The 26,560-nt window shown below is 41.4% G+C and overlaps 1 protein-coding gene across 11 annotated transcripts in view; it reads left to right on the top strand.

Moving 5' to 3' along the window:
- The window catches only part of LOC146810842 (uncharacterized), a 128,772-nt gene that overhangs the window by 83,072 nt on the left and 19,140 nt on the right, over positions 1-26,560 (top strand). For 6 of the 11 annotated variants that reach the window (XM_085617858.1, XM_085617859.1, XM_085617857.1 and 3 more), the window contains exon 4: positions 18,069-18,147. The exons of 3 other annotated variants lie outside the window; for them this stretch is intronic. In XM_085617858.1, coding sequence (XP_085473984.1) covers positions 18,069-18,147 — 79 coding nt within the window. Of the gene's footprint in view, positions 1-1,999; positions 2,191-18,068; positions 18,148-26,560 lie in introns of those variants that run through there. 2 more of the 11 variants (XR_014966633.1, XR_014966632.1) reach the window with 1 other exon arrangement.

Below are 26,560 nucleotides of genomic sequence, written 5' to 3'. Positions count from 1 at the left end.
TACCTACCAACGAGCCCGCCTTCAATGTTTGATGAAGAATATTAACCCTTTACTCTCCCATTCCCGAACAACCAAGTCTCTGTTCTTTTCTGTCTCTTCTTTGCATGTTCTTTTCCAAAATCTCCACTATCTTCTCCAGCTTGACAAGCCTCCTTACAGCACACCTCTCCTACATAAGTGCTATAACATATCTCATACTTGCTTTTTTCAGTCACTGAACCCTCGCCAAGTTCGTTTCTGTAGTCAGGAACATAAAACAGCCGACTTTTAATTTGCACCACCCCACTACTTCTTCCTCCAGCCTGTCAGTTACCTGTTGTCCATGGAGCTTTCCTGTGCGAGAGCTCCACACCGACTGAGGCGATCTCCACACACATACGCCTACTTTTTAGTAGTAAATGTGAGTGGGACAGAGTAGAGTGGCTTGAAAAGGGGGAATACTTATTACAAAATGAGAGGGGTCTAACAAGAGTAGAAGGGTTTAAGGAGGGACATATACCCATCACCCAGAATTGTAAGCCCATTCTTATTCACAAACTGCTCTTCCAAAGTTACTACAGCCCAAAAGTGGCAAAATATTTGCAAATATACTACATCCCAGACCTGCAGTGGGTTCAGTACCACACATGGCCAACCAGTTGTACTGCAGCACCCTCCCATAGAACATAATTGAGGCATGGACTTAAAATAGAACCACATATGTAAATTTTGTTTAAAAAAAATATAAAAAATTATATATAAGCAAAAAGTATAAATTATGTTATAAAATATTTTAATAATTCTTTACTTTAAAAATAAATGTAAGTTGTTTAAAATAATGATATTTTAGAGGTAACATACTACTACTTAAAGGGGAGGTTTAGGTCGGTTAAGATGGTGAAATGCCAGCTAGGCTGCTATGGCAGAACTAGAGTCATATTTTATATGGTCACTCTAGCTGTGGCACAATACGTACTGCAGTTCACTAGTGACCTTTAACTTACAGGTTCTGGGTACACTAGGTACTTCATTCTAGGGATTTATATGGAAGACAAAAGTGCTTATCAGGATTTTAACCAATTTCACAAGTTTGTAAGGGTCAAAGCACGCATACTGGGGCCTAGTTAGCAGAGTCTCAATATAAAGAGTCCAAAAACCAACAGCATCACTCCAAAAGAAAGGGGGTGATCATGCAAAAAGAGAAATTTTTTACAGAGACCATCCAGCAGAATATGGGATCCTAGCATACACTGGCCAGCCTTAGCTTATTTGTGCATCAGTGCATACAGTGCCCACAAGTGGCACGTGGTCACAACTCTTGCACTACTTTCTAATTAGCAAATTCCTACCGTAACCATTACTGAACAACCTCATAAGAGTCACCTAAAACCTCTCGCTTCAAGACTCACAAGCATCTCTTGCTAAGGTCCAATTTCACCTGTTTTGTATTGGTTCTTGCATTCCTTTATGCTATGGTTCCACTAGACTTACTTTCTGTGACTGTGCAAAAGTCTTTGTTGCTGAGTCAAGTTACTGTTACAATGTTGGATTGGATTTTAATGTGTAAATGGTTTCCGGAGTGATGTACTAAAGAAAAAACTATTCACGTCTTTCCTGTGAAGCGCTCTGATACCCTATGTGGTCAAGTTTGTGCTATACAAAACACTGAATAAATAAATAAATACTACTGTGACCCTAAATTGCATATTTTGACCTTGCATTGCATAAGGGGGTTGTGCTGGTTTTGTTGGCTACTCCTGGCATCTTGTGCCCTTTGTAGCATTTACTGGTCCTCTGTGGCAATTCAGGGCCACCTCTGGTGTGCAGTTATCATTCATAAAGTGTAGGTTCTATCCCTCCTTCAGGAGAATATGCAGCGTTAATAGCTACTGCAGAGAAAGAATCAGTGAGCAAGTGAGCTGTCACAATAATTATCAAGTCACTAACAGTTAATGTGAAGACATTCTTAGCACCTTGAATTGGACCAGTGAGATGGATCTAATTATTTTTTTATTTATAGTTGGACTTTACATCGTCTCTTGAAGAAAGGATGGAATGCATTCTCCTAAAGGCTCCGATTCAAAGTCAACAGAGTGTGGAGAAACTTATAGACCTATCCTTCAACAGCCATGGATAATGGTGATGTCAGAAAACTGATATCAAAGCAAGTTATACATTCATGGAAATATAATAAAGAATTTGAAAACGTTTGAGGAGCGTATGATTTATTTAGCTTGAAATACTGAAGATGTTTAAGCCCATAATCATACCTCACAACGTTAAGAGTTCATCATTCACCACTGGTTGGTCACACCAGACAAGCCTTGCATGTGATTAACTTTGCCCTAGCCCTTCCAGTATTAGTGTGAACTCTGTTGATTGATGTATATAGCAGTACAAGTTTGGAAACTGCAATGCCCTGTATATAAATCTTCCTTTATTACTACCTGACAAGGATCTTCTTACTCCTTCAAATTGCCACAGACTATGTAGCATGTGAAAGTAATATGCCACAGAGAACCCATTTTAGTAATCCTGTATGACCTAAGATGGCTACTTCTAGAATCCAGATGTCAAATGAAATTTACATGTATAATCTAAAAACTAATGACCATTTTAGCATCCGATTTGCAGGGTAGGGAGGTAGAACTGTCCACGGCTTACTCGGAGAGGTGCTGTGAGCTAGATACTCACCAACTCAAAAATACACTTACTAACTTATTTTTAAGTCAGTGTTATGTGTTACAAAAAGGGAAAGTACTTTATTGGGCACATTACTAAATATTATGCACACATTTGCAAATACATACAGAATAGCAGATAAAATGCCTGAAGAAACACCCTATAAATGGCCATGCCACCAACCAGCAGTGCACACAATGACAGATTAGCTGACTCACTAAATGTCCCCTATATGTACAGTGTGGGAGACATCTCTAACAACATGTGCACCTGCACGTCCTGAATCCTAAGACCACAATATATCCACCAGGTGACTAACACAATGTAGTGGGTGCAGTCACAAACGTCAGTGTTACTGGCTTTGTATGGGTGTCTCCATAATAGTTAAATGCACAATTATAAAGTCACAACACAATGCAGCCAATATTAACCAATATTACAACAATTCAAGGCTGTACAACCTTACAATACAATTCAACAACATGTGTAATGATTCATTGTTACAGTTAATAACATTTTATTTGATCAATATACTGCAGGCTGAGTTTTTCTTCTGCAATTACACTAACAGCAAAGCAGTCACAGAACTTAGAACAAAAACACCCTGCAACTCAGTGCAGCACAACTAAAAGCCCCAGCTCCAGAAATGCTTTAAAAGGCTAAAACCATCTCCTAGTGTCACTCTCTCTGTGACCTAGGAGACTAAAGGTATTATTATTATTTGAAGCTTGTAAAGCACACAGCTACCCCCAATGGGGTGTCCCAGAGCTAGGACAGGCGAAGATGCGGGTACTCATAGAGGCCTAGGAGTTAGAAAACAGCCAGGTCTTCAAGTCGCGTCGGAAAATAGATTCAGATTCATCCAACTGCAAGGACAATGGCAGGCTGTTCCAAGCTTGGCCGTGATTACTGCGAAAACTCTTCCACCCATTCTAGAGGTGCGTAAACGGGGAGTCACCAAGAGACGAAGATGTTTGGATCTGAGTGAGCGGTTAGACTGAGCATGCTTTAGTCGAGTTCTAAGGTAGGCCGGGCCCTGACCCTACAATGCTCTAAAAGCCAAAACCAGTGACTTAAACTGAATGCGTCTGGTCACTGGAAGCCAGTGGAGCTTCTTTAGGTAGGGGGAGATCGAGTGGCGGTATGGAGTATTATAGATCAACCTGGCTGCCGCATTCTGAACAATCTGTAAGCGTTTGATCAGATAAGCAGGAGCCGCAGCATACAGACTATTAGCAGAGTCCAGGTGTGAGGTGATCAGGGCGTGAACAATGTCTGGCGAGATTCCCGAGGGAGAAAAGGGAGAATTTTGCGAATCATGTGCAATTTACTGAAACAGGCAGAGGAAACCTGATCGATTTGCTATTTACACGATAACTCGTTGTTAAACCGGAATCCAAGATTCCTGGCTGAATCCACAGGTTCCGGGGGGGATTCAACTCCGATGGCCACCACAAAAGGGGTGTGTGAGGTTTTTTTTGATTAAAGAACAGCACCTCGGTTTTATCAGAGTTGAGCCTCAGCGTGTTCAGTGTCATCCAGGTGGAGATGTTGCACAAGCATCATCTGAAATTTAAGAAGGTTGCTTCAGAGTGATCCCTAAATGAGAACACCAATTGTGTGTCGTCAGCATAGGAAATCACTCTGACGCCACAAGATTTTACCACTGAGGCCAGAGGAGAGAGATATATATTAAAGAATAGCGGGCTCAACGCGGAGCCCTGAGGGACACCACAGTTCAAAGGTTTCTCCTCGGGAACAAATGGCTGAAGGGAGACCTGTTGAGTGCGACCAATTAAAAAGAATCTAATCCAGGATAGAGGGGTACCGTGAATCCCGAGGCTAAATATTCTCTTAAGGAAAATATCATGAGAGACCGTCTCGAATGCCGCAGACAGGTCAAGAAGCACCAGCATCGCTGCTTTACCTGTATCCACGCATTCATGAATGGTTTCAGCAACCTCCAGCAGCGCAGTCTCAGTGCTATATCCGGATCTAAACCTGGACTGTGAGTCGTGTAGAAGATGGCACGACTCAAGATAGCTGGATAAATGTACCTGGACTTCTTTTTCTAGAACTTTGGCTGGTTTAGGTAACAGAGAGATAGGGCGGTAGTTTTTAAAAACAGAAGGATCAGCATCTGTTTTAAAAAAAATAGGTATTAGCATAGCCTGTTTCCAGGTCGAAGGGAAAACCCCAGTTCGTAGGGAGGAGTTCCAAATCAGGTTCAAAGGAGAGAGAAGGAGGGGGGCTAAAGAAGTAAATAATGATGCCGGACAGGGGTCCCTAGGGGAGCCAGATATACAGGCGAGCAAATTTTGAAGTGCTATCTTGGTGGAGATCGGGAGAAAGGTGGTAAATGAGCCGCTATTGGTTACCACTGAGTTTTGAACCGGGCAGTCCCGGGTAGGGCCAAACGTAGAGTAAATGTCTAAAATTATGTTATGAAAGAAGTCCGATAGTCCATTACAGAGTTCCTGAGTAGGGGGAATCCTGCTAGACAATGCGGATAGTTTAGTAAAATCTTTCACAATTTTAAAAAGGGGTTTTGATGAATTGCTGGCGGAATTCACCTTCTTGACAAAATATACTCTAATTTCTGAGCGTATAAGTTTATTAAAAATTTTAATCGCAGCTCTATAGATTGATTTAGCCTGCGTATCGTAGGATAGTCTCCAGCTGCGTTCGAGCTTTTTGCACCGACGTTTTTCAGCGCGCAGATCGGGAGTAAACCAGGGGGCAGATGGTTTTTGTCTAGAGGAGACAGTGGGATGGATGGGGGCAACCGTATCGAGGGCAGATGAGAGCCAATCATTGAAACTAGGTACATCTAGTTCCAAATCCCCCCCCCCCCAACTGCAGATGCGAGCGAGAGAGGGCGGGGGCCAAGGTGTTACAATTGATTTTAAACCATTTCTTACTTTGATCCCAGGACAAAGATGAATTAGTTGATTGAGAGAGTAGCCACACTAAAAGGGATTAGAAAATGGTCAGACCATGCAAGCGGTATAGGCGGTGACGTGGACAGATTAGGGTTATTCATAAACAGCTAATCTAGCGTATGGCTGGCCCGGTGGGTAGGGCCTCCAACCCGCTGGGTTAGATTAAGGCCTTCCAAGGTTTCTAAGAGCAGGCCTGCTTTAGTACAACGAGTATCATCCACATGTAGGTTAAAATCACCCAGGATTATAAAGTGTGACTGTTTGAGCGAAAGGTCAGCTGCAATATTATAAAAATCTGTGAGATGTTGAGATGGGGAGCTAGGGGGTCTGTAAATAAGAATTCCAGCCATAGCTATATTCGATGCAGTGGAAATGCTGAAATACATAGCTTCTAAGGGGCTGATATTAGGGATTTTCTTGGAAGAAATATCCCAGCCCGAATGCAGGATCACTGCAATCCCGCCCCCCCACCTTGTTGTTAGCCCTATTTATTCCCTCAAAACGATATTCAGGGGGGATGGCAAGATTGAGGTTGGAATTAGAAAAGTCCCTAACCCAAGTTTCAGTGAGAAACATTAAATCCCAGGCGTGAGTTGCCAGGGAAGGCCAGATGTCATCTGAATGGCAAGGTAACAATCTGCAATTCAGTAGACAGGCTTTGATAGGGGATTGAAAATCCTTTGTGGGTCCCAGGCGCATTGGATATGGTCTAGGAGGGGATACGGGATCTGGCATAAAGGTAAATAGACGAGTGCCACATTTAAATTGAGACAAAATTTACATAAGGTTGGGGCACTGCAACACTTATCTCTTACTTCAAGAACTTGCGACCTGGACCAAAGTATTCGGGCACCGGAGGGACATCCAGCAGCATGGTCGGCGCTGGCCGCGGAACAATCGCGGACAGGCGCAGTGCTGCGCCCTTCCGCTGTGCGCCAAAAATGCCAGGTTTAAATAGAACGGGGGCGCTAGCGTGCTAACCCACTTGTTCCACCCCCCCGAGACTGCTGGAAGTAGAGAAGCCGGCAGTACTCTATACTCTCCACTACAATCGGGCGAACCTGCGGTGGACCGGAGTAGGAGGCAACAGGATAAAGAGCAGCTGAGGTAGGGGCTCTACTTACAAAATGCCCAAAAGTGCAATGTGTCAGCAAATAGATTTGACCGGTAAAAGCACAGTAAAATTCAAATTCAACAGCAAGATTAAATCGCAGCTAGCGGGAGTGTCTTACATCTACGCGCATCTGCTGTGCTACGAAAATGCCAGGTTTAAATAGAACGCGGTACTGAAGTGAAAGTGGGCTAGGGGTCTCGCCATCACTCCTGGTCCTGGGACCGCATTGTTCTTTGCTGGTGATGTACTAATTTTATTGTCACTGGCATTGTAGTAGAGTTATTTCTGAGCACTTTCTACCACCACCAAGGTCCTGAAGAATTGCCGAGCGATCCGTTAGGGGCAAGTGGCAAGAAACATGTCGACCACACTCATACATTAGTCCCTGTGGATCATTAACTATCCAGACAGGGCTCACATATTTTAATTAGGTTGGCACACCACCTGAATAAATGCAATCCCCTGTGGCATCGCCAGACCTATTTTAGACCACTAGCACACTCACTCACTACACTGTTCACTTACCCCCACGCACCTAAATGGCTGTCTCTTAAAAGATCTCCGATAAAGAGCCCCTTCGCGGGAGCCTGTCGGGCATTGCAGCGCCGGCCCGACGAGGAGCACAGCCCAATGATGAAGCATTGCTAGGTGTGTGAGGGGAATCAATAAGAGACTTGTTCTTTTCCCTTTTCCCCCCTTGAGGAACTGCACACCCACTGCCTTTTGCTACTGGGACATCACCGTGTTCTAATATGCAAATTAGTGAGCCTGCTGCTTATAGAGCAGATCTATGCCACGCTGACATTCTGTTGCCAATGTTCTCTCTGATGGAGTTGTGAGCTTTCCTCCTTGGGCCCAAACAATGCACTGGCAACATTCATGTTCAGGGCTATGAGGGAGCCCCATAACCCTGGTGAACCTACCATCTCCCCAAATGCCCAATACTGTTTTGAGTGCCGTCACAAAATTCCACTTTACTCTACTCCTGTTCGGACCCTGCATAGTTGGGATTTCAGGTGCCATATGTTCCTGTTCACCCATACATGAACACAGAGAGTGGTGAGGCATAGACCAATGATCCTGAGGATCTGGACTTCCTTGAGAGCCTCAAAGCAGGGAGTGTGTCAGTAATCCACAATATCCCCAAGGTCCTAGCCCCTCCCAGGGTATAAAAGGGTAGAGATGGAGGAGCACCATACTTCGGAGTTGTTCCCTTCCAGGGGGCACTGGAGCTCCCTTGGGGAATGAATCCTGGTACCGTGTGCAACCCACAGTGGAATGTATTGGTTTGCTTGGTGTCACCTTCTGCCCCTGGAGCTCTAGTCCTCCCCACCTGTGTGCACCTCTGTCCAATCTAAAGAACAAACATCATTATTCCATTCCTGTCCAATCGCTCCTGCATAGCATCTTTGGACTTTTCGCAATGGCAACTTTGAGTGGCCAAAGGTCACAGCTCTCTGTGAGCCTCAAGCCTACCCCAATTGATTCCTTTCCACCAAAACCACAAATGACCCTTTTGGAAAAAATGGAAATAGAATTCTGAGTGCAGGTTTAGACTTTCAGCAGTAAGGGCATGCCCAGGCTTGTCAGTCAATGTGAATGTAATTAACTGATACAGATTCTTCCCCCACCATAGTCTTCTACTAGGAATGTGCCCAACTATCTTGGAATGGGCCTGTTGTGTGGAAGAGGCTTTTTATAAAAAATTAGAATACAGGGCGGCCATTTTAAGATACAAAGCAGAAATAAAGTCCTCCTACTATGAGCAAAAGATCTTATTATCAGCCAATTCCTCCAGAGAAACATTTCTCATTGCCAAAAAACGACTTAAAGTACCCAACCCACCGGCGGCACCAGACGTGTCCGGACGCCGCTGTAATGACCTCGCAGAATATTTTTCTACTAAAGTTCAAAACATCGCTAGGCACCTCCCTCAAATAGACTTTGAGTCAATACCTAAGCATATGGACTCGGAAGAGCACATGAGTAATCATTACCTGAAGACCTATACCCGGCCTACCCAGGAATTACTTCTATCTATTTTATCTGCTGTTAAGAGTGGGTCTCCACTTGACCCGGCACCACCGGACATCTTGAAATTGGTAGCACCCACAGTTGCCCCTTTCATTACCAACTTGATCAACACCTCATTAGCATCTGGTATAGTCCCCCACAAGTGGAAAAAAGCAATGGTAAAGGCACTGCTAAAAAAAAACAACCTGGACCCGGCTGAACTGGGTAACTACCGCCCTATTTCGCTCCTTCCCGGAATTGGCAAAATTGCGGAAAAACATGTCAACCGTACACTCTCTGTGTTGCTTGAGTCTCATAAACTGTTGCACCCACCACAAACAGGCTTTCACCCCCGGCAAGGCACCGAAACTGCTTTGTTAGTGGAAGTGGAAGAATCAAAAAAGATTCTTGACTCTGGAGGATCTTCTGCCATAATCCCCCTCAACCTGAGCGCAGCCTTTGATACCGTGAACCATCGCATTTTAGTTCACCGACTCAGGAATCTGGGAGTGACTGGCACTGCCCTATTATGGCTCCAATCCTTTCTGAAAGAAAGGTCTTTCCAGGTATTTGAAGGAAATTCTCTTTCTAAACCCATTCAGTTGCAGTGTGGAATTCCACAGGGCTCGTCCCTGAGTCCCACTCTTTTTAATGTATATATGGCACCATTGGCAGATATTGTATCCCCCTCCGGAATCCATATAGTAACATATGCTGATGACACTCAGCTGGTTGTGGCACTGAACCAGGCTGAACAGTCGCCCACTGCCCTTCACTCTTGTTTAGAGGAAGTTGCCAAATGAATGAGCCTATCCCATCTAAAGCTCAATGGCGATAAAACTGAGCTTATGCCGCTTGGCGACCAGTCAAGTTTTAAATCTAGCACCATGTGGCCAGTTTGTATGGGCCCAGTACCAGTCCCAAAAACACAGATAAAAAGCTTGGGTATATGGTTAGATTAAGATCTTACCTTCAGGACCCAAGCTAGGAAGACGGCTGCAGCATGTTACAATATGCTTAGAATGACCCGCAAAGTACTCCCCCTCTTACCATGCCAAGCTAAAAAATTGCTGATCCAGGCCTTGATTCTTTCCAGGATAGACTATGGAAACGCCCTTTATTTAGGTGCCCCAAGCTCAGTGGCCGCAAAACTACAGATTGTTCAAAACTCAGCAGCAAGACTGCTCACGAACATGAACAAAAGCTGCTCAGCAAAGCCCGCCCTACGCTCCCTCCACTGGCTCTCAGTGCAGGAGAGAATCCTTTTTAAGGCTCTCTGCGTTGCACACAAGTCTTTAGAAGGGAATGGGTCACCCATCACCAGAGCTTTGAACATACCCTACAAGGCTACTAGAAGACCTCGCTCTGATTAGCTCCACTTGGCAGAAGTGCCCAGAATCAAAAGGGCCAGAGCCGGCGGACGCCTTTTTTTATATAATGCTGCCAAGCTCTGGAACTCCCTCCTGCTCTCCCTCCATAGGGAACCTAACCATCTCGTGTTTCAAAAAAAGCTAAAGACTTGGCTCTTCCCTTAAGGGCTACCCCCCCCCCCTATTTTTCCGCTGCAGCGCTGGGAGGCCTCCGGGTAGCCATGCGCTATACAAAAGCCAATTTCATTTCATTTGATCTACCTACTGGCCAGTAGAAAAACTCACATCGTCAAGCAGGGTTTTTCAAAGTTTGAACTTAATTAGCATCTGCCTGTTTGAAATATGTCCAAACCAAAAGTATGGGAAGGAGTGCTGATTTGGCCATATTATATATATTTGGAATGTGGTCCTTTGTGACAAGAGGGAATCACATGTTAAACTCCACTTTAAGTCAAGTAAATACAAAATTGTAATTTTGGTAGCGATCTCACCTAGACTGTAAATATAGTAAAGCACTACAGTCTTACAGCTAAGCACTACAAACTCACACTATCATCAAAAAGAAATAGCGGTATTCCTTATTGAATGCCCAATTAGCTTCCAGAAGCTAAATCAATTTATTAGGGGCCCAATCCGTGACAAGCTTCATAAGCAAAGAAACAGGGCTGCTTTAGACAGTAGTCTCCCTCGTTTAGGCAGCACACAGATGTATGTGTCTGCACACCTGAGCACAAGTAGCCAGCTCATTGCTTCTTACCTCAGCTGCATAGCTACCGACCTCGTAGTAAAAGGTTTGCACTCAAATCCACTGACCAGAATTTACAGTGAGTGAGACTCAGATAGTGAGACTCACTCACATCAGAGATACAAAAACAGGTGGTCTAAAAGCAAAAAGATCTAGTAGCGCTAAATCTAGTAACAATCCAATTCATCGCAATATGTTATTCATTTCTGAAAAGTGCATGGCATTCTGTGCAAGTATTATCAAATCCAATCTGACATGATAGTGATAGTGCAGAAGTCAATTTAATTTAATTAGCTCAAACCTTAACTTACAAAGATGGACTCCAGCTCTGTGCTATGTTCGTCCCTAGGCAAATAAATCTTTGTCACCGTTTTATAATGGAACATAAGTCAAAACACCATAATCAATTTCATAATCACAGGCAATGTAGTATAGTCAATGATGAGAGTTTCGGATACATTTTAGAACCTTTATTTCTCATCAAGATATTAGAAGATTGTTTATTTTCTTTCCTTTAACAGAAATATCAGAAAATACATGGTTAAAATTGATAATAATACAAAACCGGCAAGCGTGTTCCCTAAAGGAAATAGCTCATATTGTAAGTCACTAATATTTAGAATGTAGGAAGCACTCATAAAGAATTCTGGAAAAAGAGTGAGATCAGTGGAGCATTTAAGAAGTCACACTCTCCATAAACAGCAGTTCAGGAAAACTCAGCAGAGTCTTGATATGAGAAACAACAGGTGCTGTGGTCTCTACACCTGTTAAGCATAAAGAATATTAAATCAGTAAAAAGTAATCGTCAAAGTGGCAGATATAAAGAGCCGTCAGTAGTAGCTTGGAGCAAGTCTCTTAGAATCCCCAGTAGAAGAGTACAAAGGAAAGTATGCCAGGAGAGTAGTATGAGAATGCATGCGAATGCAATCCCCTAACTAGGAAACACACACCAATATAAAACACCAACACATGTATCAATACTTTTCAGTGTTAGGTCATCCTGAGATGATGAAAATCAATAATTTAATGGTCAGCAGCTTCTTTTCTTCCTTCCCATGGTAAACACACAATGTCTACAAGGTATAATCTAAATGTATCAGTCAGTTGCTAAACATTCATATTTGTTGCATTCATCCTGAGCTCCAGTGGGAAGCTCAGCAGTTTTTCAGTTGCAACATCCTAGTTAAATCATGGGATTCACGTCCTTATGTACGCATTATTACTTTTAACATACTGTTCACTATTCAGCATTGTTTGAATATGTGGAAACTAATCTAATGAGAGCATACATTTTATAACAAAGAAATATATTTTATAAAGTCAACACATTCTGCAGCAATGACATGTTTAAGCAAGCAAAGTTCAGGTCATCTAAGGAAGACATTTGTGCATGGTTCAGCATTTCTAAAAGGTATTTAATTATAAAATGGAAAATAGGAAAAATAGACAAGAGTGAAGGCTTGTCTGGCCCTTTGCTTATGAGAGTACAATAGAAATGAATGATTAGTACAAGTAAACAAAATATATGTTCATTTAGCATGCTTTTAAAAGGCAAATTTTCTTACATGTCAGTTCTACAAAGTGGTTTCATGTTAATGTCTAGCTAAACGTTTGCCTCTATCACTAGATTAATTTGGGCGAAATTACCCTGCTCTATCAAATCACCCATCTGATGGTTATCTTAACCATCACACAAATTAATTAGCCATGTGAGTTCATCCAGAGTGCATTCTCATTATCAGTTGAGTCTTATCTTTTCTGTTTTGTCCTCTAAATTTTAGTGATTTAATGTATTCATCATTCATAATGCCATTCAGTCCCAAATCTTTCTCAAATAACTTTCTTTCGTCCCTTTCTTATCTTTTGTGTAAAATAAATCTACAGCTCATGAGCAAAGCATAGAGAAAGATCAAGTAAAGCCCCAATATTATTATTGCCAAAAGAATCACCTTTAATATACCCTTTCCTGCTATTGAAAACCAATTCCCAATCGTATAGACTCCCTTTCCAAAATGTTCAAAAAACACTAGGTGTTTCCAAATCATATATTTCAGGATCTGCAATGTTCTTTGCAAATCCTTCTATTTCCTTACTTTCACCAGGTATATATGAGCAGCAGTGAGCTAATGTAGGCATTTGCAGACTCTGCTCTTCTCTGCATGTAAAATGTCTTAAGCAAGTTGGTCCTGAAGAACCATGCATCTTATAACAACTAAGTCAGTGTTAACTACAAAGAAAGCTCCAGTTGTGCTCATTGCCATTTTGTTGCCAACTGTTGCCAACTTTCTAATCTTTTCATCAATTATGATGACTCCCAAAGGCGGATTGATTGCACCGCATATGTCTTTCAATAATCCAGTTCCAGTTTGTGTTTTACGGTTATGTCTATGTACTGGTGTCATTATCAGTGCTTCTAAGCTTTGGACACGATACAACCCAGGAATTAGTACCTCTAGATAACAAATGCCCTCCCAATTAGTAGGAAATAGAAAATAAACATTTGATCCACAAATGAAGTAAACTCCTGGAATAGCAGAATCGTCTCCTTGTAAACTTTACCTTGACCCTCTTGTCAGCTCGAGCGTGTGTTCACAAGTACTTAGCCCTACATGTCTGTCTCGTTTAGGTGTTTTCATTCTCTATATGCATATTTTCCCTTTGTATTGACTGTCTAATCTTAGTTTAGAGTAAACCATTTTCTTTCTAAATTCATGTTCCTCATTCTTTCCAACATTTTTCAAAACATCACTGCTCTTATCACTAGTTTGTGTTATGTTAGTGTATCTTTCTTCTAAAGCGATTATAAATATTTTCTCTAAAGGTCGCATTAAGCATGTTAAATTGTTCTTGTAAGCCATAACACTATCTATAGGTTGGTGTGGAAAGAAGTAATAACAAGCCGTATCCATTACCTATGTTTGTGGGTGTAAATTCATACTTTCTATTGAAGGCACATTAGAAAGTGTTAGGTCATAATTAGAATAGAAGGATTCAAAATGTCCTCATCTGTAAACTAGTGAAAGTAAGATGCTGCATGAAATAGCATATGATAAAGGCATGTGGTAGTTTGTTACTTCTTCTGAAGCAGCCATTGTTAAAGTGCGAGCACATTACAATCCTTTGCGTCCATAGCATCAATGTATTTTTGTACTAACCTTGAGTAGACATTAGTAGAGAAATCATCAACTAACAAAAGATGACTTTAATTGATATTCCTCGCTACTGTATGTATGTGGTTTAGTAGAGTTCTTTGCTTTGGATTCTGGTAATCGTTATCACTGTGATTACAAAAATTGACCATACACGAAATTGCAACCCTGTCAGGGATACCTAAAGCCCGACTGGTCCCCCTGAGTGCTACATTGAAGTCATCAGCCAACTCATCACGAAAACAAGTTCTCATCACAGCTGATTAAACCCAACTTCATTGGCTCTCTATTAAAGCAAGGATCCAGTTCAAGATAGCCTGCCTGATGCACAAAGTACTCCATTATAACACTTTAATTTACCTGGCAAAAAAACTCAAACTATCTGCTCCAAACCAGACACTAAGAAGCTTAAGCACTCTTCTACTGAAACTACATACATTTAAGAAGAAGAAAGCTTACAACCTGCCTTCTCTGGCCTCGAACCAAGAATATGGAACGCTCTTCCCCCAGAAATCAGAACTAACCCCTCTATCGCCCCATTCAAAATAGAACTAAAAGGGCTGTTCTTGAAAAGCTGACTGCAACTCTAGACTTGAAATCATCAAACAAAATTGTAGGGCATGCTTTACAGTCAGGATCCACCTCTTAACCATATTTTACTTTGTCTCGATATAGCTATGTTATATCTATGTTGATTACCCTATGTCTGCTGAACTTCTATTATGGTTTGCCTACAGCACTCTGATACCCGGCTCAAGTCATATTTGCGCTCTATGAAACTTTTCAGATAAATAAATATAATATAATTTCACTTATTTCTAATGAAACGCATTTCTGCTCGAGTCAGAACCAATGTGACTTGTATATCCTGTAGTTCTCTTGCAAGTTTAGTAATGGCGTTAAGAACATTAGTGCTTCAGCAGTACTGCTACTAATTAGACACTCTTTAACGCTACTTCTTGTTCTTCTAAATGCTGCCCCTACTCTTCTACTGCTCACTAGGACCAAAAAGCTTAAAAATCAAATGTCCAACAGGTACAGTTTATCAAATTCAATTTCTTCAACCAGTTGTTTAAGGTCTTGTAGAATTCTCTGGTGCTATCTTGTCTGATGCTATGATGTCACAGTCTCAAGTGCATGATTAGAATGTTACTGTTCAAAAGGTTGTAACTACAACCTTTCAATTTAGTGTAAGAGATGATCTTAACAGAGAACTCAAGAGTCTGTGCTACAAGGGTATCATTGAACCCACAGAATTGTCTTTGTGGTTGTCACCTTTGGTTGTTGCCCGCAAGAGAGGTGAACATTTACGCGTCTCTGTGGACCTGGGTTGATTCTCACCCTTTGCCTAAAATCAATGATCTGTTCAGATGTGTCAAGGGTGCCCAAGTGTTTTCCAAGTTAGATCTGGCTGGCGCCTATCACCAGATAGAACTGCACCCTGACTCCCGGCACTCTCACTGCTTTTGTGTCCCCTCTTGGAACATTTGAATATCGGCGGATGCCTTTTGGTCTAGCATCCGCGGCATCAATGTTTTAGAGAGTCATGCAGAATCTTCTGAGAGAAATTGAAGGGGTGCTCGTTTTTTAAGATGATTTTCTAATCTATGATAAGGACAATGCTTCACATGATACTATCCTTAGAAAGATACTTAACATTTTCAATAAAAACTGTGTCATTCTTAAGACTGAGAAATGCGAATTTCTCTGCAGGAGATTGAATTTCTTGGTCATTTGTTATCGCATGAGGGTATCGGACCTAGACAAGGACTTGTCGATGCCATTTCTAACGCTTCTGAACCCAAAGATAAGACTGGTGTCAAGTCTTTGTTGGGTCTGTTTGAATATTATTCAAGGTTCATCCCTAATTGTGCTTTGATTGTTCGACCCATAAGCATTTTTCTCAAGATGGGAGTCAGGTTTGAGTGGTCTGAAGAATGTGATCAAGTGTTTAATTAAGTCAAGTCTTCTTTGAAGAATAGTGATGCACTCAGGCTGTTTGACCCTGATTTACCTTGTTGTATAGCTGTAGATGCTAGCCAAGTTGGATTGGGAGCCATTCTCACACAAAGTTGTGGTAACAAAGAAAACACCATTGCTTTTGCGTCAAGGTTGTTAAGGAGTGATGAGGTCCAATATTCCATTATTGAAAAGAAATTACTTGCCTGTTTGTGGGCTACTGAAAAATATTGCCCGCACAATTGGGGAAGACGTTTCAAATTGGTAACTGACCACAAACCTTTGGTTTCTATTCTGGGTTTTGGTCCTAGTAAATGTTGCACACCCAGGATAACAGGAATGGTTAGTAAGTTGTTACAGTACCAATTTGACATCTCACATATTTCTGGTGAGAGGAATGGAAGAACAGATTTATTTGTCCCGTTTTCCCCATAGTAATGATGTATGTGAAAGAACACATTTTCAAGAGTTGTGTGAGGAAGATGCCGAATATTATTTTGTGGCTGCTATGGATATTTCTGATCTTGTTGTTTGTTCAGAGGAAGATTGGAGAGCAGCTTTATTAAAGGGTGATCTTCTTCAACAAGTATGTGTGTAATCAGGGAAGGGTGGCCCAGAGAGAAGGTGTTGTCCACTCTTCTACAGCCTTATTGCAAAGTAAAACCTGAAATTTCACTAGAGGACGGTCTACTCATGAGATGTTATAAACTTTTTCCGCCTCACTCTATCAGATCCACCATTGTCAAGAAGGCTCATGAGGGACATATGGGTGCTACCCTCACCAAACGTCGTGTTTGTGAGGACTTATGGTGGCCAAGTATGCATGCTGAAATAAGTTTTCGTGGAAAATTGTCCTGTGTTGTTCAGCTGAGAAGGCATTGAAAGTTTTGCTCCACCGTTGTTGCCAGTTGAATGTCCTTCTAGTCCTTGGGGTAAGGTAGGCATTGATGTCATGGGTCCGTTTGAGGCTTTACCCTTTGGGTGCAAGTACATTTTAGTGCTCATGAACTAGGCATCGTAATGGCCTGTGATAAAGTTGGTCAAAGAAGCTAGCTCTGCAGTATCATCAAGTTTTTGAAGGATGTTTTTCTGAGGGAGGGCTTTCCCGAGTTCCTCGTTTCTGATAATGGGACCCAATTTGTGAGTGAAGAGTTTGAAGTTTTTTTAACTTCCAGTGGGGCGAAGCAGTTAAAAAGTTCTCTATATCATCCATAGACCAACGGAAATGAACCATGTGGTAGGTGAGTAAGTCAGGTGGGCTGTGTCTGATAAACATGATGTTGTCAAATCTTTAGAAATGATGCTATGGTTTTACAGGACCACGCCTCATTCATCCACTAAACTTTCCCCATTTGAGCTTTTAAGGGGGAGGAGGGCTAATGCGTGTTTCAGGCCTGAGTGGATGAGCAAATGGATTAAATCAGAATCTAAAGTGGACTCGCTCATGAAGATTGTCAAAGTAAATTCTAAAATTACCCAAAGTAAACCAAAAGTTTGGTTTGATAAAAAGAAAGGCTTCAAAATAGTTTGCTTGGTTGTGGGTGATTTTGTTCCTAATAAGACTCCTGTTCATGTCAAGAAAGGGAAAGGGAAATATGCTGAACCTACTAAAGTTGTAAAGATTGGAAACAATGCAGTTCAAGTGGAGGGAGGCCATTGGTGGAATCTTTCCAAAATTGTTAAGGCAAGGCAACATTCTTTGTCTAATGACCATGGTGGTGGTATGGCAACTGCTTTACCTGATTCTTGTGAACGTAGGAGGGGTTCAAGAGTCATTGTCACTCCAAAAAGATTTGAGTGATCTTTTTGGTCCATTTTGGTTTGCATTTTTTTAGTTCTGTTCTTACTTTTGTTTCTCACTGTATTTTGTTTTGTGTTTTGTTTGTTTTGCAGGAGAAGGGAAGGTATGTGGTATTCTCTGGTGCTGTCTTGTCTGATGCTATGACATCACAGTCTCAGGTGTATGATTAGAATGGTACTGTTTAAAAGGTTGTAACTGCAACCTGACTGGCAAGTGATGACCTGCAGCTGTGTAGTTCCTGACAATAAATCTCTTCTACATCTCAACTGTGTTGGAGTGGATTACTACAAATCTCTTTCTTTCTTTTTTGTCAGATTCTTTACAATCAGTTTCTCAGTTTGTTCTCAAAGGGGCTCAAGTAATTCAGGATTCACATTGGACAAGTCTTCCAAGGTAACATTTAGTGCATTATACTCATAGTATGACCATTCAGGTGCTGAGTATCTTTAACAAGTTGCTTCTGCTCTTTTTGATCTTCTCAGAGATTGTCAATTTTGTTATATAGCACTTTCATCACTGTACTCATTCTTCAGGTATAGTCTCAGGTATGTGAGTTATTGAAGAGCTTTTTCTTGACTTCCCTCATTCATAGCTCTGAGGCCATTCAGCTCTGTGGTCTACTTTTCCTAACCCAGTACTCATTCCTTCACCTGGATCTTCTATTTGCATCTTTGCAATTTCTGTGGTACATTTGTGCTGAGGCTCAGTCTCTGCTTCTCTCTCATTAGATACTTTTATACCACTTTGTGTAACTTTGGATACTCGGTCTTGTCTTTCAATGTGCTGCTCTTCACCCCTCTGTTGATGTTGCTGTTCTGCTAATGGTGCTACTGGTCTTCGTGGTCTTTCAGGTACTTGTGCAGTACCAATACTTTTCTTTAAGGATCACTGATCACAAACTATTCCTCTGGATTTCTCACTTTCTTCGTGTGAGAGGCATAAATCCAGTTTGGAATCCCAGCACACTTAACAGCAGTATTCGTTGTCAAGGTTATTTGAAAGGGGCCTTTCCAACTTGGTTCTAGACAAGTCCTCTGAAGGTGCTGTGTGATCATGATCCAATCACCAGGATTGAGGTTGTGGCACTGTTCTTAATGCGGACCTTGTGTTGCAGCTTGTTGGAATGTGATTTATTAGTAGTGATAAGTAGGGACAAGTAGTGATAAGCTGGCCACAAACACAAAACAGGGTCAATCAAGGTCTTAATAAATTACTCCTTTGCTCAAACCTTGGTAGCTGCAAATGAGCAGGCAAGAGTAAGTTTAAACTGAATTGAAATAACTTTCCTAGGCAGCTCAGGACCCAATGAAAATTAGGTCTTATACATAAGATCAGTGTACCACCCAAAATGAATTAAAATTCTGTCATTTTATTCTTATAAAAGTTAAAATTGTGACATGGACACACATAATGGAAAATAGATATAACATAACATATAAGAAATGTATTGACTGACTAACAAATACACCTAACAATGATAATTCACAAAACAGAGACAAATAATCAATTCAAGTGGAATTGACCACAGTGGCAGAGATGTAATGACATTTGTAAGTTCTTCAATGAGCCCAAAGTTGAATTTGCAGACAATTTCAATTTAAAAGCAGCCTGCAAATCATGGCTGTCTTTTAAACTGACAACAGACAACTTAGCAGTGCAGGCTCGAGTGCAGGAAATGTACTGGGCCTCTAAACCTCCCAGCCCTGTTATACTCCAAAGACTTATATGTTGTTTTTTTACTCAGAGTTTTATGTGCCCATGCAAACTAGACCTGAAGGTATTAGAGCGATTTACATGAGCACCAGTTGCGTTACAGATGCACACATTCATTTGTTTTGCTAGGTACTGGGATATTAACTGATTTGCCCAGAATCACAGGATTTTGTGCGTCCCTGCCAAAACTCTAATTCGGGTCCCCAGCTTCAAGGTCGACCACTCTAGCCATCAGGCCACATACTCTCCTTAATCCCCCATGCCTTATTAATTACTAGGGACTTACAGGGGTCTGTCATTGCCAATTAAAATTTTACCTAACCATGCACTTTTAATAAGAGCACAGGCCCTGGGTCTGGTTAGCATAGTCAGAAAAAACTGTGGGGGGGACACTGAAAACAGGTCCTAATTTCTTACACACCTGATAAGAGATAGAACGGGCCACATCAGCCAATCCTTTGCAGTAATCCAATATCTTGTCATCAGTGATAGTCAACAGAGCATTTGCAGGAACAGCAGGTAACTCATTTCCCTGCCCTTCAATACTTCATGTGATGACAAACCTGTCTTCCTGTCAGGAGAGTACTTCTAATGCTCATTAACACCAAAGGTAGTGCATCTGGCCATTTTAGAGATGTTGAAGCACAAAGTTTTGCCAATGAAGACTTTATTGTTCCGTTAACTAGTTTAACTATTCCTGATGCTTCAGGTCTGTAACTACATAGTCTTTGCTCAAATTGTAGTGCTGTGCAGATCATTTTCAGAACCACGTTATTAAAATGGGTTCCTCTTTCTGAGTCAAGAGAATTTGACATTCCTTACTGTAGTATCGATTCTCGCAATGACAGTTTTGCTACAGTGAACAAGCGATTTCTTCTGGCTGAGCTTGGTGTGGTAGGCTTCCACCCATCTAGAGATGACATACACTATGATCAGGACATACCTTACCGTTGTTAACAAGCATCTCAATAAAATCAATCTGCATTCAATTGAATGGACCTCCTGATCTCCAGTTAGCGAAAGGTGTGTTCTCTTTCCTGCATTCATCTGTTGGCAGATTATATATTTGAGGTAAATTTTTTCAGCTAGCATTTGGTATCTGGGATTACACCAACTCTGTCTAAAAAGTCTGACCATTGCATCCCTTCCTAGGTGTGCGTATGCATAATAGTATTGTGTCATTGGAAACAAGAGACTATCCGGTTACACTGGTCTCCCATCAGCTGACATCCAAATTTTGTTTGCATTTTTCTCACAGCCTGCTTTTATCTAACTGTTTTGTTCTGCTTGTGAAACATCCTCCTGCACCCTCTTGTTCTTCCCAAGTATCAGTGACTTTCATCAACATGGTAAATAACGTTCTTCCTTGGACTCACGTGTGAAATGTACATTAAATGTGCAGGTCAGCAAGGCACAATGCCGTACAACTAAATCCACATATCTATTTCCCATTGCATCATATCCACTGCCACTTTGATGAGCTGTGCACCTAACCACTGCAATTTCTCTGGGCAGCTGCAAAGTTTCAAATAAATCCTTGACATACATTCTGTTTCTACCAGAGTGCCTGAAGAGGTCATGAAACCTCTTTGTGGCCACAATTGCCCTAAGTAATGGACAACACCAAACCTGTACAAGCTGTCTGTAAAGATGGTGACTCTCATAAGTGCAGTTAAACTGCATGCTCTGGTATGAGCAATCAATTTAGCCACTTGTGCTGAAGTAACTCATTGAAGCCAGGAAGCTTTGACAACTTCATTTATAGTGCACATGGCATATGCTGCTCTAAATGTGCCATCATTACTTTTTAAGCATGAGCCATCTACAAAAAGAACAAGGTTAGGATCATTCATAAGTTCATCCTTAATATCTGGTCTTGGTTTGGTGCATATATCCATAACATCTAGGCAGTCATGTTCAACATCATCATACTTTATCAAATTTACAGGCAACAGTGTTGATGGTTTAAGAACATTGCATCTCTTTAAAACAATATTCTATGAGGACAGAGTAGCCTGCTCATACCGTATCAACCAATTAAGGGTTAGATAATGGGCTTTCATTCTTGTCAATAATATTTCCACAGAGTGCAGGACCATAATAGTGAAAGATTATCCCATCACTATGTTCTCACTCTTTTTCAAACTAGTGCTCACCACGGCAACCACTTTAAGGCAGCCGGGAAGACCTGTGGCTACAGGATGAAGTGTAGTAGAAAAGTAAGCAACGGGATTTGGAACATCTCTCTGAATATGTGTCAACACTCAGAGAGCGCACCCATCCGTCTCACTGCAAAATAGTGTGAACTCTGCTGAATAATCCCGCATTCCTAGTGCCGGGGAAAAACACAATCTTTCTTTCAACTCTAGAAACACTTTTGCATAATCATTGTCCCATGGAATCGGATCAGACACATCCCTGTGTATCAACCTCAGTAGAGGTTTCGCCATTGGAGAAAAGTTTGGTATCCACTGTCTGCAGTAGGCAATCATTCCTAAAAACATTCTGACATTCCTTTGAGTTCATGGTGAGTTCATCTGCAAGATCACTTCCACTCTCTCTGGTGACATCTTTCTAACTCCCTTCACAAGTATGTGTCTCAGTTATTGAGCTTCTGTTGGACAGTACTGCAATTTCCATGGAGACACATTGGACCCGATTCACGAAAGCAAACTGAGACAAAAGTCGAAGTTTATGACTTTTGGTATTCACTAAGGGCATTTCCTACTTGTAAATGCCCTTGGTAAATTCCAAAAGTTGAACTTTATTACATTAGGTATTCACAAAGGTTTTGTATGAGTAGTAAATGCCCTTGGTGACTACCGAAAGTCTAAAAGCTAGACTTTTGTCTCATTTTACCTTAGTGAATTGGGCCCTTTGTGTTAGTTCTCTGGCAGGTGATTCAATTAGAGCAATTGTGTCTTGTTGAAAGGCTTCTCGGGTCTTTGATGCCACAAAAAGGTAATCAATATACTGGACAAGTACTGATGTGTGTGGCATCTGAAAAGTCTCCAGATTTCTGTTCAGAATCTGGTTGAAAATGGAAGGACTCTCAGTACACCCTTGTGAAACATGACACCATGCTAATATTTTATGTTGGAACATGAATGGAAATAAGTATTGACTTTCTTCATGCAATGGTACTGAGAAGAAAGCTTGATATAAATCTATGACTGGAAACCATACTGCATTACATGGAGTTTGGAACCGTATTGTGGCTGGATTTGGTACCACTGGACAATATGGAACAACAATTTCATATATTTTTTTCAGTTCCTGAACTATTCTGTATTTTTGCAGTGGGCTTCTGTAATCCCATAATTGGAGAGTTACGTGGACTTTCAATTAGTTCCCTTATGATTCCTTTTTGTAACATGTCTTCTAGTACTGGTGTTATTCCTGCAATTGTTTCTGGGGTCAAATGATATGGGGATGCTCTGGGATAAACTGCATTCTCCTTTGCAGTAATTCAGACAGGTTCTACACATTTGATACGTCCCATGTCTTTGCCTGTGAAATCCCAAACTTCTGCATTAACTGCGTCTTTTAAATCATCATGTAATTCTTCAACAGTCAGTATGGGAAACATTTCGATATAGTTTTGCTGTGTAATCATTTTAAAGTCTACTTCCTCATCATGGGGCAGAAAGCTACACCATCTGGTGTGCAATAAATCGTGCAATTTAACTTGCACAGCAAATATCTCCCTAACAAGTTCACTGGACATGAGTCACAAACAACAAACTGGTAGTTTACTTTAAATGCACCTATTTTTATTGGCCCTTTTTCAAAAACGCGATTTGTAGCGCCTGTATCAATCAAAAAGTATACTGGGTGACCATAGACTCTAGCATCTACATATGGGCCAATCTGGTCTACCTGTAAGACTGCACCAAGTACGCAATCTTCCTTCCCTCTGAGGCACCTTCATTCGGAAACATCTGAACCATCATTTTCGAAAAAATGGATATTGCTATAAAACAATCTGATTTGGAGTTTGGAATTGAGGCGTCTGATTTTGAAACACATTTGTATTTGTATTTGGCAATTAATTCAAGTGAAACCGATGATTTTCCCATTCTCTCGAAATTCATGTAAGCTGGTGGAATGAGCATCATAGGAAGAGATCCCTGAATAGGCATTTGCATCGGCTTTGTGAGAAAATGTTATACTTGCATTCCTCTGGACATTTGTTCTTTTCCACTAGTATTATCAGGATTATATCTACACTCAGTGGTGGTCCCTTTCAGTGGGCTAAGGGGCTCTGCCCTTATTATTTCCTGCTGTCTTTTTTTGAAAATTAGTTATATTCCCCATCTCCACCCAAAATCCTACAAGCATTGTCACTCATTGAAGCAACCAGGTACATTTTTTGCAGACACGTGCACTAGTGCGCATGTGCCTGCTGTCACATTTTCTTGCCAGACTTAACTTGCTTCAGCCTTGGCCCTCTAAAGCCTGCTAGGGTTTAGGACCACACCCCCTCAAAAGATGATGCAGCCTTGCTGAGTGAACACAGCCCGGGCAGGTTAGACTTAAAGCCTGTGCTTCTGGAGGCCATGTGTCAATCAGCAAAGATGCACCACATGTTCCCATCTCATCATTGAGCAGGGTGCGATCAGCAAAACTTACACACCTCTCCTTGTGACGAAATGTGAAAGTGGCAGGGTTTCAGGGATGGTCAGCATATTTGCATTGCGTCATCAAAGTTAGCTTCAGCAGTGGGCGCTGCTCTTCAGGAACTCACTGCCTTCCCCCTTGACAATTATTGAACTTTTGCGCGTCTGCAGTAACTTTGTGCTCCTGTGAGGTTTGAAACATGAAGTTGATTTGGTGGCCTCACAAGGTTGACCGTCTTTGAAGTGCTGCCGTGGAACAGACGAATGAATGTTTCGGAACAAAGTTAATAATCATAAAATCGTGCTTTACTGTTGAAAAAATAGTGAAATGTTACGAAGACCCCAAATAGCTAAATGCACCTGGGCCATGAAAAAAAACCTGCTCTCGGTTTAGGAAGTTCCATATGTGGCTCCCTCCGCAAAAGATTGTCAATACATTGCTAGCCTATCCATGGCATATTCTTATTATATCTCACAAAGGTTTCCAGTGAGTGATATTTTCTTGAATATCATGCATGTTAGGTCAGGAGATTTGCTCACAAGGCTCGGGCGCACTTTGCCACTTTTGTTCTTAAGCAGCACAGAGCTAAAGTGCCTTAAAATGTGAAAAAGACGTTTGCTCTACGGCTCTGTTCAGCTGCTGGCCTCTCTTTATTGAGCGCATATCATGTGCTCAGGTGTATGACAATACTTCTAGGTGAGGTCTTGGCTTTAGGTTGGGCAGTTATACTCGGTAATACTTTAAAACGGGCATTTAAACGGGTCCCCGTATGCATGTCCTTAGCTGTAATCGCAACAAAAAAAAAACTGACCGATTTATGAATATTGAATGCAAAACACTTTTTAGGTAATCTATGTCAGCGATTAAGTTTCTATTTATAGTTCACATGTTTTACTTAATCTTGCATTCCCTAAAAGTGTTACCTATTTCCCGGATGCTCTGTTTCTATATTTCTTTTTACGTAGCCTATTACTCATGGATAGTGCATACTTTGGAGTGAGTCCCTTCCATGCGTGTGTTACTGACCACGCCTGAGAGCTCTGGATTTCCTGTTGAAGTTTGCTCGGTGTTCAGAGCACATTGTCATACAATTGTTGTCCTCTCTGCAGAGCGCACAGAGCAATGGTCATGTATTTCAGGTGCAATTGTGACTCTGCACATATATGTGTGAAGAAAATATAAAGTTGTCAAAAAGTTGACAACATGAAAGTAAAAGAAAATGCAGTGCTTACAGGTGAGTGTATGTTGGGAGTAAAGTGAAGGAGATCGGAGGAAGTGCATTTCAGGAGAAAGTGAAAGAAGGTGCTGAAGAGTAAAGGGATGAGGTGTGAGATAAGCCGATGGAAGATATATATAGAGAAAAAAGGTCATGCATGTCTAATAAAAAGTGAACATAACCAGAGTGATCAAGCCACTATGAAGACCCTATCCCTACAACAGGCCTCAGAAATGCATGAATATGGGGAGATCAAGACATTTCCCTATCGGCGTCTCCATAGCTAACACGCTGCCTTTCAGAAGAGCCAGCAATATTTTATACATGCATCTATTGACAATTACATAGGCTCCCTTGCTTGCCTGCTCCTTGCCATTTGAGAGGCGTTTGGGCTTCAGCAATTACACATTTTACAAGCCGATACTGTTACACTCCCTCTTCCTTTTTTATAATAAATTTTTATTTGGAGAGAGCAGCGACAAAATTAACAACAAGCATTACAGTTTGATACATAATACACAACAATATCATACATTTCATATAAAATTTCATATAAGTTAATGGGCAAGCAGACAGATGATTAGGATAAAATATAAGATAGAAAATAAAAACAGGTAAAGCTGGATTTAAATCCTGCTAAAACAGAGGGGATCCTTGTACTGAGTGGTGCTAAATTCTCTTGCAGTATTGTTCACTAATATCATAAAAGGACTACAAACCTGACCAAGCCATCCCTCAGCCATCCAGCGCAAGCTAATCCCCACCTCCTCTATACCTTGTAAGCCACTTTATTATTGAGGACCAGATGTTACGGCCTCTAGTTCTGGGGTGGCTACCCTTGCCGTTATACAAAGCCCTTTCGAGGTTGTATATACCAAGTAGGCAGCCGAACGGGGCTTGATAGCGTGTAAGACAATTTAATTTAATTAGTTCAACCCTTGACTTATAAAGATAGACTCTAGCTTTTTGCCATGTTCGTCCCCAGACAAATGAATCATTGATATCTTTTTTAATCCCTTCAGTGCCACGCCCTTTCCCCCTCCTGTGCCGGGCGTTGCACTAGTGGGTGGGGTTCATGACGAGATAGTCTCGTCATGGGCACAGCACAACCGTGCTCCATGACGAGACTATCTCGTCATGGGCACTGAAGAGGTTAAGAATGCGTTTAATTAACAAGGGAACTTAATTGTAATGGTCAGGGACCTTGGGTGGTAGTATGTTACAATTACAAAATAGTCCCTGACAGGGGAGATTCAC

The sequence above is a fragment of the Triturus cristatus genome, chromosome 7 (assembly GCF_964204655.1).
Source record: "Triturus cristatus chromosome 7, aTriCri1.1, whole genome shotgun sequence".
NCBI classification, from domain to species: domain Eukaryota; kingdom Metazoa; phylum Chordata; class Amphibia; order Caudata; family Salamandridae; genus Triturus; species Triturus cristatus.
The sequence above is the reverse complement of the archived record's forward strand: the minus strand, read 5'-3'. Positions and strand labels throughout refer to the sequence as shown.